Source organism: Malus domestica, chromosome 07 (assembly GCF_042453785.1).
Source record: "Malus domestica chromosome 07, GDT2T_hap1".
In the NCBI taxonomy this organism is placed as follows: Eukaryota; Viridiplantae; Streptophyta; class Magnoliopsida; order Rosales; family Rosaceae; genus Malus; species Malus domestica.
The window spans coordinates 29116340-29129340 of record NC_091667.1 but is presented as its reverse complement, the minus strand read 5'-3'; the positions used below and the strand labels follow the sequence as shown (position 1 = coordinate 29129340).

General features: G+C 36.2%; 2 protein-coding genes across 2 annotated transcripts; one reads left to right on the top strand and one right to left on the bottom strand.

Annotated features, from left to right (window-relative positions):
- Positions 1–53: 53 nt before the first annotated feature.
- On the bottom strand, positions 54–2999 carry LOC103455084 (proline transporter 1). Its single transcript, XM_008394677.4, has 7 exons — positions 2382–2999; positions 1723–1947; positions 1510–1604; positions 1214–1403; positions 1007–1131; positions 676–891; positions 54–591 (listed from the first exon to the last, which is right to left on the bottom strand). The coding sequence occupies exons 1-7, from the start codon at positions 2473–2475 to the stop codon at positions 214–216; spliced, it is 1323 nt and encodes a 440-aa protein (XP_008392899.1). The 5' UTR covers positions 2476–2999; the 3' UTR covers positions 54–213.
- A 6508-nt stretch (positions 3000–9507) lies between these two features.
- On the top strand, positions 9508–11006 carry LOC103431127 (RPM1 interacting protein 13-like). The gene is made up of 3 exons (XM_008369274.4): positions 9508–10058; positions 10459–10545; positions 10657–11006. The coding sequence occupies exons 1-3, from the start codon at positions 9735–9737 to the stop codon at positions 10789–10791; spliced, it is 546 nt and encodes a 181-aa protein (XP_008367496.1). The 5' UTR covers positions 9508–9734; the 3' UTR covers positions 10792–11006.
- The last annotated feature ends 1995 nt before the right edge of the window (positions 11007–13001 follow it).

Here is a 13001-nt window from a genome sequence, read left to right as displayed (position 1 = left end):
ATTCACTTTTTTGCACATCTCGTTTGGAAACCCAGGACGGACAAAAGTGAAAATTTAAGTAAACTACGTAGACTATTAGTGTAAATCAGCCAACAAATTAAGTATGCTTAGGCCTTGAAGAACAAAAGGCATCTAAATGCCAAGAGCAAATTTAATACAATTGAAGGATCGAATGGCAAAAAAAATGTAAAAAAAAATGGGGAAGAAAATTAATCATAGATCAGCAAATACATGGTAAGTTTTGGAATCTACGGCTATGAGCCTCAAGGACGAAACCAAAGCTGCGACGGCCAAAAGGGCAAAGAAGCCAACATTCAGCCAATGCCAGCACTTCTGTGCAGAAGTCAGCTTCTCCTTCTTTGCCACCAAATACATGTGATTTGCAAGGATAAATGTGAGGGGGAATGTGCTGATGGCTCCTGTGAGGCTCATGAAATCTCCGAGGAATGGCAGCAGAGCCGAAACCAGCGTGTTAATCGCTAGGTAGCCGCCTCGAACGGTGATTCTGAATGTCAAGTTCTGAATTTTCAGTGGACTTCCTTTGATGCCGAACTTTGTATCCAGATATTCATACATTGGACTTGCAAATATCTGCAAATGCAGAAGCATAAAAGCTTGTTGGGTTAGTGCAGTTTGAGAGTGTGAAAGAGAGGGGTACAAAGGAAGAGGATTTACATGCAGGGCAATGACTGTTTGCAGGAAGGCAGCAACATTGGCCATCGCCTTCACCCAGACTGGTCCGTTGACGTTGTTGAGCAGATAAGATGATGTGTTATTTCCATATGCCCAATACCCTATAAAACAGACGGCATACAACGGCAGAACACCAGCGGTGAACTGAAAGTACAGAGCTTTCATCATGTTGTCAACCACTGGCTTCCTCACTGTAGCCTGTCACAAAATCACAGCCTACAAACGTGAGTGTGGAAAGCCTTACATTGAGGGACAATTGTGGTTTTCATGTCAGCATTCTTGCGAAAACTTGAACGATTGAAGCATTTGTTACCTGTATCTCTGGTAGCATTCCCGTGTTGAATGCAAAAACAAGGCTAGCAGCCGCTCCGATTGTAGTAAATATTCTGCTTATTGGTGTCCCTGGGATGTCATAACTCCTGGCCGGTGCTTGAAGTCCTAGAACAACATAGCTGTTAACGCAAATCCAACAGTTCAAAGTTCTTAAAAATTCCAAAAAAGAATGTGAGATGATCCTTACCGTCTTTAAGTGACAGGACGAATGCTATAACAATATACATCAAGCTGAAGACTGTTGAAAACCCCAGCCAAATCCTCAGAGCTGACAAGTGCGGTATCCCTATTGCGAATATGGCGCACACAAAGCCGGAAATGGCAATGAAATGTGGTAGTTTCATGGTGTGGTCATCCCTAAACAGAACATATGCAGCCTGCACGCATAATGAAAGACTACAAGTTTTAGGAAAATTAGACATTAATCTGTTCATATATGCACATAGATGATCCGATTGGAGTTAAATTGCAAAGTGCTCTCACCTTGAGTGCCTGACCGGCCAAAATGATATATCCAGTGTTAATCATGAAAAGATTGACATATTGCAATCCCCATGTCAGAGAGTAAGCTTTCTTGCCTGCAACCAAATAGCCCCATCAGGGATCAACACAGCCATGAAAGAAGACATCAGAAAGGTAAAATCAATAAACGAAAGGTGATCAATTCTTCGATATTGGCATCCTTTTCACACGTACCGTATATAAATCCAGCAAGATCTCTGTATCTGATGTGCCTAACCCCTCCATACTCATGGAGCTTGGCAATGAGAGCATTTGCATAGAGTGATATTGCAGTGGCTAGAATTAAACCGATCACACCGCCGGTCCAACCAAGAGGAATCATGACATTTCCGGAGTATCCCAGCACATACGCACTGTTGATACCGGTGGTGAGGACGAATCCCACTTGAAACCATGAATCTGTGGAAACCAAAGATGTTATATGAGCTCAATGAGAGCAATTTCAACCTCAATTTCAATACCAATAACACAATTCACAATGCTATTCGAAATCATTCCGAATTCATTCATTACACATTCCGAAAACTATAACTTCATGAATTGCAATCTGGAACCAAAAATTGAAACTTTTTAGGAATCACATGAACAAAATTAGAAGAAAAAACGATTCATTTCCTGAGTTCCTGAGGAAACATTGCATGAAACCAATTCTGAATTCAAAAACATTCTTGGGTTTTGGAAAACGATTGAAAAAGCAATCATTTCGTTCATCCAATGAACGAATTGTGGTAACAGAACAATCAAAATTACAGAAAAAAACAAACCCAGATAAAATAACATAAATTAAAATATATATGAACAATTAAAATTAAGAAAAAAGAAAATGAAAGAACCTGTGCTAATCTGATGAGCGGTTTCTGGGATTTCGGTACTTTCTTCATCAAAAACCTTCTTAGAACCAGAATAAGCTTCACTGGTAGCATCCATAGTCGACTCTCGATGATGTCCTTGCCCCGCCAGGAGCCACTCGGTTGTGGTTATCTGCTCTTCCCCTTCCCCTTCCCCTGCCTCCGCCGCCTCCTCTGCTTCCGAGATGCAAGTAACAGCCAGCGTACCCCTACCCTTCACTTCCTCTCCCCTTTTTATAGCTGCCTCAGCTTAATTCAAGCGTTCAATTCCATTTCAGCCAGCAAAAAGACTCACCCAATTTAGAAAATTAATTAAATTTTTAATCTTTTCAACGAATTATTCTTTTCGAAAATTTAATTAAATTCGAAATATTTTTGTGTAATTTCGCTTTCTTCATCTCCCTCCGGAATTCTTCGCCGCTCGTATCGATCTGGGCCGCTGCTTTGTTGGAGGCGCGCGCGCGGGGTCAGATCCGTTGAGCATCCCAAAGGTGTCTTATAAATGCTCGCCGCGTGGGGATTCGTTAAGATTTCGTTTCCCACCTGCTTCCTCTGCGGAGAAATTTTTAGTTTTAGACGGAAACCAAGTACATCACGTGATTTAATAGGAATCGTGAGAAATTTTATTTTTTAAATTATTAACTTTTTAGCATACATATCTCATCATTTGTTTAGTGATACATGGTGTACTATCCATGTATCGGTCACATTGAAAAATCTCTCTCCTCTGTGGGGATAAATTTTTAATTGTGACGGGAACACAAGTGGTATACCACATGTTTTAATAGAAGTTGTGAGTTTTATTTTCTAAGTTATTAACTTTTTAGCACACATATCCCATTATTTTTATAATGACACATGATGTACTACCTCGTGTACTGATCACATTGAAAAACCTCTGTGGGAGTGTGTGACTGTTTTGACCATTTACAGGAGAAATTTTTAGTTGTGATGGGAACACAAGTGGTACACCACGTGCTTTAATAGGAGTGGTTGGAAGTTTTATTTTTTAAGTTATTAACTTTTTAGCACACATATCTCACTATTTATATAGTAACATGTAGTGTACCATCCCGTGTACCGGTCACATTGAGAAATCTCTCCATTTACAGTGCACAGAGTGTCATTCTGGTTTGTCTCGATTTTGGGATCGCACACACGAGAAAGTGCCACGTAAGTCATGGACTCTTGGAGCCGTTAGATTTCGTTGATGTTTTGGTGTAAATAATCGTATTTACTTTAATAATTGTGGGTTAATGCTAAGAAAACTATTTAACTTAAAATATATTCTCGATGGTTATGTTACGGAAACCAATTCTTTAAATCAAATTATGGGCATTTTCATTTGTAGGTTAGTTGTAGGAAATCATTTTATAATAGCAAATTATATAAAATGCGTTTTACCGTTATATAGCGTTTTCATCAAATAACATAATGACATGTTAAGATTAATAGATACATAACATTATATTATTATCCTGAGACATCATGATGGTGAACTCCTTCAACGATGGAGACATAACTTTATTACTATATCTGACACATTACATTTCTTAAGATGGTAGAGACATACCTTTATTACTAAAATTGACACATTAACACATTACAATGGGGGAGGTAAGCCTTGACCCTATTGTTTGAATCAAACCTGCGCATAACCGTGGACGGTGGCGATACCCATTGAAAAAATAAAGGAAAACTAATGAAAATGGCTTGAAAACTTTGAGTTTTAATGATAAGGACAAAATAAAGGGTAAAGTGAATAGTACTATGATTGACTTTTTAGTGTAAAAATATGGTTTTTCGTTAAAATGAACAGTACCGGATACTTTTCGTTAAAGTTCTCTTGAAATAACCCATGAGCGCCGGACATGGGGTGAATGGGGTTATTTGGTTGTTGGGGTTGGGGGGGGGGGGGGGAAGGGGGGTGTTGCGTGTGATTGAATTCATGATGGGCATTGGGTTCCCTATATAACTTATGGAGGGAGAATCAAACAATAGGTGTAGACAACGACGTGTATGAGAGAGATGAGCTTATGCTAGCCGTGTATGAGAATATTAGATCAATAGAGATGTATCATATTATTTGATCCTTAGAGAAAATACCCAAGGTAGGGTTGATTTGATCATTTGAGAGTTACCGTACAGAGAGAAATTCTTATTAAATTAGTAGAAAATTTAGGGTAAGAATCCAACCATATAAGATTATGATTACGTTACTTAATTCATAGATATCTTAATTTGACTGCATCAAAATGATAGTTATAATAGCATTACATGTCCATTAAATACTTACGACGTGTTCAAAAAGTACGCTACCGAATTTACGATCATTATAAGTTGTAACTCATTATTATTATTATTATTATTTATTTATTTATATTGAAAAGAGACGATAGCGGTTTTATTCATAACTTAACGAAGCATACGATCATGAATAAGGGCATCCCGTATATACTCTGGGGGCACATCAAACCAACAACTAGTAAAATTGGAACTAAGGGCCAACTTGACAAATTTATGCGCCATAAAATTGGTGGATCTAAGGACACGAGTGACTCTAGTAAAAGCAAATTCCCGGAGCCTGGTCTTGATGTCCTCAATCAGTAAGCCGGGATAAGAGGGATCACTGTTGAGGCTTCCAATTGCTTGCACCACCTGCGGTGCATCACATTCCAAAATCATTTGCAACTCATTATTACGACTACGAACAGATTTGCGATACATTGTAAGACATGGCCATATACATTTATTTATACAGTCCAATAATTTGAGGTCCCTTTAGGAAGAATCTCTCTCAGATTTTTATATTTCTTTTCGTTTATCCTAACATTTCTTAAATGGAGATGGATTGTCTGCCCTCCTTTCTCCATACCCTCCTCATACCCTCCTGTTTTGTGCGATTACGGTTAAGCCACGTCAACATTTGCTTTTTGTATTATTATTTTTATATAAAAATTAATATAAAATGTTAACGTGGCTTAACCGTGACCGCACAAAACAGGAAGGCATGGGAAGAGTATGGAAAGAGGAGGGCAGACAATCCTTCTCCTTCTTAAATTGATGGGACACCAACCCAACCATCTTTTTTGACATGTTGACAAGTTTAATATGATATTTCAATTTGTTCACGTAAGAACTGATTGGAAATCGTTTTCATTCAACTGTTTAGCTGTGGAAGTTGCCAAATGTTTTGAACCAGTACAAAAGAGTAGAATTCACTCTCCTCCTCCTACTCGTAATTCCCTCTCCTTCCTTCCCTCCTTTTTCTCTCTCTCTTATGTATTTCTTTCTTTATAAAAAATTTAAATAAAATATTAACGTGATTTAATTGTGACTGTTCAAATAGGAAGAGAATTTGAAGAAGATAAAATCATACTCCCATTATAAAATATGAAAGTACGGTGAGTAAGGAATGCTCTAACATTATCGGTAGGCAAAACAAAAGTATGAAATGAAGAAACGACTACAAAAATCACAACCATTTCTCTTCATGCACTCCTTAATTTGTTTTCTTCTAAATTTTGAGTTTTAATAAATTAAAGTAGAAGTAAAGGACAAAAATAAAAGGAGGTGTATAAAATAAGACAAAGAGAGTACGGAAATCATCTATATATATATATATATTTTTTTTTTTTTATCAGACATCTCTATGTATTTTATCTCTTTTTCTTTCTGCTTTATTGGGTAAAGTCTCCACTTCATATTCCCTATAATTAATGATATATTCGACAAAACAAAATATTTGTTTCTTTTTACTAAATGATACAATGTTTTTTAGTAAAGCGATAGGGAGATTAAACTCACACCAAGTTCCATAGACATGATTGTTTTTTGTCATTTCAATATGTATCATTTGATGATCATAACAAATGATTTGTTTAGGAAGTGTTTTTAATGACTGAAAGCGTTTTTAAAAAAAAATATTTTTGAGTTTCAAAAGCATTTGAAGTGCTTCCTGAACTTCCTACAAGAAGCACCGGTTATATGTTTCTCGTTGAAAGCATTTTAAGTACTTTTTCAAAATTAACTTGCATTTTTACTAGGGAATTTTAACGAAAAGCTCTTGGTACAATTCACTTTAATGAAAAACCATATTTTTACACTAAAAAGTCAATCATGATACTATTCACTTTATCTTTTATTTTGTCATTTTCATTAAAACTCAAAGTTTTCAAGTCATTTTCATTAATTTTCCTTTTTTACTAAAGACTAATTCCAAATTTTTTTTTTTCTTCTAAATGCTCTTTTAGATGTTTAAAAACACTTTCCAAACGAGTTCATTGACATGTATAATTAATGATTGCATGGATAAGAGCATCCCCAATGGGTGCTTTATCCTCCATGAGGCTACCACATTTCTAGCCTTAGAGAAAAATTTCATCCCCAATGAGCCGAAAAATGAGACTATATCCACCACTAGGGCTAGTAACTTCCTTTCTTGGGTAGCATAAAACCGGGTTATATCTAACCCCAAAAAACAGTGGGTCCCACAAAAAAGTAGCAACCCATGTGAGCAAAATTATATCACTCTCCCTCCATTTGCGAATACACTTATACTCTCCTTTTATTATTTTTAAAATTATTTTTCTTACTTATTCTTGCAATTTGGCTAATTAATGATTGTTTTAAATTTCATAAGAATTAATATTTCAAATTGATTTAACGTTCATAGGCATTGATGGGTGAAAATTTTAAATAATTTTTTTTTCAAAAATGTATGATACTAATTTACCAATTGGTGCTAGGTAAATTGTTCTGTTATATGTGAAAATCAAATTATTTCAAAGGGCGAAGTGGGGGTTTGTTTCTTTCCACGGATGAGATTGAGATAAGGGAATCAAATCCAACGAACGATTCATAAGTGATGAAATCTAACCTTGTCACAATTTGAACTTTTTAGCTTAAAGGGTTCAAAAAAAAAAAATTAAGATATCACGTTCAAAAATCAACTTAAGAAAAGCTACAAAAAAAAAATCATCGCTTAATCAAATTACAACATAAATAAATATAGAGATAGTTTAGTTGTGGTCCCTGATCCCTAACTATAAGATCCCACATCGCCCAGGGATGAGGATCATGTAAGCTTTATATGTATATTCTCATCTCTACCTAGTACGAGACCTTTTAGGAGATCACTAGCTTCGGGTTTCATACGAACTCCGAAGTTAAGCGAGTTCGCACGAGAGCAATCACATGATGGGTGATCCACTGGGAAGTTCTCGTGTGAGTTCCTAGAAACAAAACCGTGAGGGCGTGGTCGGGGCCCAAAGCAGACTATATCGTGCTACGGCGGAGTCGAGCTCAGGATGTGCTAGGGGCCCGGGCCGGGATGCGACAATTTGGTATCAGAGCCACTCCCTGGTCGGAAGTGTGCCGACGAGGACGTCGGGCCCCTAAGAGAGGTGGATTGTAAGATCCCACATCACCCAAAGGTGAGAATCCTGTAAGCCATATATATATATATATATATATTCTCATCTCTACCTAGCACGAAGTTTTTTAGGAGCTCATTGACTTCGGGTTCCATAGGAACTCCGAAGTTAAGCGGGTTCGTGCAAGAGCAATCTCATGATGGGTGACCCATTGGGAAGTTCTCGTGTGAGTTCCCAGAAACAAAACCGTGAGAGGGTGGTCGGGGCCCAAAGTGGACAATATTGTGCTACGACGGAGTCAAGCTCGAGCCGGGATGTGACACTAACTGTTATAAACTCAAACCTTATGCATTTTAGATTTTTGATTGAAGTCCATCTCCTGCTACATAAATGACATAATAATAAAAGATATGCAATAATACCAATAAAGACTCCACCCTTTTTTTTGCTTTCATTTACACTACCAATTTAATTATTCAAAATTGCTTATGGGGTTTTGATAAAAAATAATAATAATTATGGGTGCATTCTAGATTATAAAAAAAATGAGATTTTATTTTATTTTTTTAAAATGAGTACATTTATATAACAAAATTTGGCTACATTTTATATATAAAAAATTGGTACATTTACATAAAAATGTGGGTACATTTTATATAGAAAACAATGGGTACATTTTATATTAAAAAAAACAATGGTACATTTTAGATTAAAAAATAAATAAGTTTTGCATTAAAAAATAGGTACATTTTACATAAAAAATGGTACTTACAAGAAAAATTGGGATACATTTTACATATAACAAAGTGGTACATTCGTAAAAAAAAAAAGGGTACGTTATAACTAAATTATGGGTACAAATAAAGGGTTAAAAAATTATGAGTACAAATAAAAGTTTAAAAAATAAGGGACAAAAAGAAATTAATATATGGGTACAAATTAAAATTTAAAAGAAAATTGGTACAATTTAAAAAATGATTGCAAATTAAAAATGGGCACAAACTAGAAATTGAAATATATGATAAAAAGTTTAGCCATAAATATAATTTATCAAATGTAACGTTTCTAACACTAAATGAATATATTTAAAAATAAAACTTAATTATCTTGACATGTAAATATTTTATTTTTGAATAATTAATGGTGCTTATTAAAACCGAAGGATCTTGATCAAAATTTAAAAAAGAACAAGGTTTTAATCAATGAAGTAGAAAAAATAAAGATGAAAACCTAATTTCTCCATAAATATTTATAGCCCCATATAGAGCCCGAAAGATATAGCCCCTTATTGGGAGAGATTATTTTATAGGGATGTGCTATCCACACATCCCATTTTACTTCTCACACACCCTTTGTTAATTTCTGTTCGTTGATGTTCTTCAATTCATCCGATCCGACGATCAAAAATTAGAGGGATGTGTGAGAAGTAAAAAATGATGTGTGGATATCACACCCCATTTTATAAAGTCTCAAAAATTTCTCGAAGCTCCAAAATAGGCTATATCCATCACTTTTCCAACCAGATATAGAACGATGCTCTAAGTTGGTCACAACTCCCAAAGCAAGAATAATTGTGGGCTTTTCTTTCTTAAAACCACTCTCTTTTTGACTGAAAGTTGCAGATCAAAAATCATGGATTCTCAGAAGTTGCAAAACATTGGACAGCAGAAAGAAAAGAGGTATCGTACTCAGAAACCCAGTATGAGTGTTGCTTAACGTAAAGAATAAAATAAAATAGGGCATCAGTGTTTGTCTTTACGTGCTTTCCACTAAAAATTTGGATGGTTTGAGGTTCAAGTTGTCGTCTGAAATCTCGTACGACACTACCACTGTTCGATAGATGCCGGTCCTCCTTTCCATTTTAAACGAAGTGGTGATTGTGTCGAGAGCCTAAACGTGACTGTTTATCCGAATCACTAGACGAAAAGAGATTCAAAAAATTCAAAATCCTGGGTGAGAGAAAATGAGCGAAATCGGAATCGATGTCAAAGCGATTAATCTGTCGTCGAGGACGCCTTCGCGCGAGAAAAAGGGAGTGACAACCGAGAAGACTCCCCAGAATGGCCCGTCGTCTTCTTCCGCGGAGGACGAGGACGGGAGTCCAATCAGGCACATTGTCTGTGTCAAAAACAAGGTCGATGTCAAACGCTTTGAGGACGTCGAGGACTGCTTCATCTTGGATTTCGACCCTTTTGAGCCGGTGCAATCCAAGTTGTCCGTGTTGGATAATGGTGGTGGTGGTCACGCTGGTTCTCCCGATATCACTATTGTTGCTGAGAAAGGACAGGTTTTGATTTTTACCAGTGACCCTTTTGATTTTTTGTGTTAATTTTCTTTCTTCTGTTTGGTTGCTGGGAAAATGCAGGTGAAGAATTGAATTTGAAATCATAACCCCATTTTACATATGACCCTTGTAGGGTTTTGCATAAGGAAATTTTTAATCAATTTTCTTTCTTTGTCATGTTTGGTTGCTGGGAAAATGCAGGTGAACAAATGAATTAGAAATTGTAACCCCATTGTGACATTTTGCCTATGAACCTTCAGGTGTTTGACCTCAAAAGATTTAAAATTTATAGGAAAGTTTCCAACTTTTCTGCTTATCTGTTCATATTCCAATTTTTGTAAATTTATGAGCTAATTTGGTGAATGTCTGATGCCTCGTGTGGATTTGAATTGATGCTGCGTAGGTTGCTTGTAGAGACTATCCACATTCAAGACACCTCTGCCTGAAATTTCCTTTCGAGACGACACCCCATGAGAGCTACTGTGAGCTGGTAACAGAGTTTTACAACTTCAAATATTTGCATCTTGTGAATGTATCCCCGATTCCCTCTCTATATTGTTTAACTTGGCATCTCAAAAGTGAATTCACTGATTGTATGTAGTGCTACTGCTATGTTTGCGATTCTGCCGCTCCATGCATGTTGTGGAAACTATCACATTGCCACGCCGCTGCGCACATTGGTGACTGGAAGTGCAAAAGGATGTTGATGAAGCAGCAAGCCGCGGTGAAGAAATGAACAAATCTCCCGTTGTTTAGCCGTATTGCGGATAACGATGTGTGAGAAATGCCAGAAAAGTGAACTATTGTTTACTAGTAGGCGGTCAAGTTCATGTAATTTTGTTCATAGGGAGGGTACTTGAAATGGCTTTTGTTCTGACTCGAAGAGATGTAGTTACTAATGAACTTACGATGTTGGTAGAAATGGAATCAAATTTGATTAGTTCAATTCAATTTGCTTTCTTGTTAGAATTTGCAGGATGATTAGCTAACTAAATACAAGTGGAACTTGTCCAATTCTAGCAAGTTCATCGGTCAATTATATTTGCTTCTCAATAAATACGTCATACTCTCTTTAAAAAATAATTACGTCATACAAGTTTTACAATTGACTCATAAAACTCTTAATATTACGAATCAGTGAATGTAGACGCCATGATAGTTACGTAGGTTGAGAATTAGAGTTCGAAAAGGATGTTGTATAGGAAAATTTCTGGCTATTTTTATGATAAGTTATTGTTTTTTAATGAACTTATGGTTACTAAAATTAAGTTATCATTATCTCTATCGTAAATTATTATGGTCATTTTGTGAAAATTTTATGTTAATTTGAGGGTATTTTTGTCAAATCAATATCACCACTTGAAGTGGTGGTTTTTTCAATTTAACAAAGATCTTTCACTGAAGAACCAAAATAATAGACGATGGATAATTTTAGAGACCACTTCTTTTTATTCTAAATCTTAGGACTGAAGTGAGTAGTTATGCCAATCCGATGGATCATTTTGGCTAAAAAGCCTTTATAAAAATAATAAGTTGTCATGTCAATTGGTCACTAAAACTTGGCTTGATAAGTTAGTGTCTTTAACAAACGATATTATCTACACTAAAGAAGTGAGGGAATATGCTAAGTCTCACAATGGGTTAGTGTCTTTAAAATTATCTATACCTTAAAATGATTGCAACATGTAAACATTTAGGCCGGTCGGCAATGTTAGTGTGCCAATGCCAAATATCTTGCACCCGAGTTTGAATTCTCCTAGTACAAGCCTTCAACTGAGCAGCGTATGACGGATCTAAACTGGGGTCCTGATTTGTTGTTGCGTTAAAATTGTACAACCTGTTGCTGAAAGAAGTGCATTGAGAGCGGCCAATGGAGTGGGCTCCTGTAGAAACAAATTGTCTGATATACAAGCAGCTTTGTTTGTTGCTTAATGGTATAATTTTCACAAGAAAAATATTCAACGTACCAGAAAGAGTAACCATTTCTTCTTGTGTGTAACCCTTGTTTGCGAAAAGTTGAGTGAGGTTGTCGACATTGGATGTCGGGGGATGGTTGCGAAAGATTTAAGACAAACATAAAGATGTAGGGGGTTAAAACCAAATTAAAAGTTCGGAGAGCAGAGCTGAACAAAGTTTAGTGTTCAAGGGGCATTGCTAAAAATTGTGTAAAAAAACACTACTAGAAACTTATTGACCGCCTAAAAACTCTTTTAGCCATTTCAAAAGAAGCGTAGATGTTTCTTTTGGGTTGATGATGCCCATTAAGCTCATAAGTCTTCCTTCAAAATCTCTAATTAACTACATTGTTTAGAGATAACTCAACTTCCCAATCCAATTTAACATATAAGAGACTCATAACAACTTCTTCCCCAAGGTTCAATAATCCAAATACTCCAATGTCTTCACCAACAACGAGAGACATCGACGGACAATAATCGACAATCTCTTCGATATTGAACCTTGGGTGGAGCAAAGCTCATGTCATTCAAATTTGTCAACAGTATATACTTTCAAACTGGTAATGGAAATATGAAACTTTACGTACGTGCTATATTTCACAAAATCGTGCTACATATGGTGAATGAACAAAACAGAGCCACATATATACACAACATATGTGATCATCTGACCTAATTGCATTACAATTTGCTATCAGAATTCACACCAGAACAACAGCATTCATCACGTTTGTTCAGGCTAGAAATTCCAATCAACATTTCCGACATAGATTCACAGCGAAAAAAAGGTCACACCTTTTAATGCTTTATGCTCTACTTCTTAACACCATCAGCATCTTTCTCTACGACTACATTGATCTTCTCATACTTGAGATCCACAGCCCTTGCAGGAAACACAGCAAGGTACACCAGAACAACAGAATTCATCACATTTTCGGGTTAGAGATCACAAACAAGATTTGCAACATACATTCACAGAAAAAAAAAA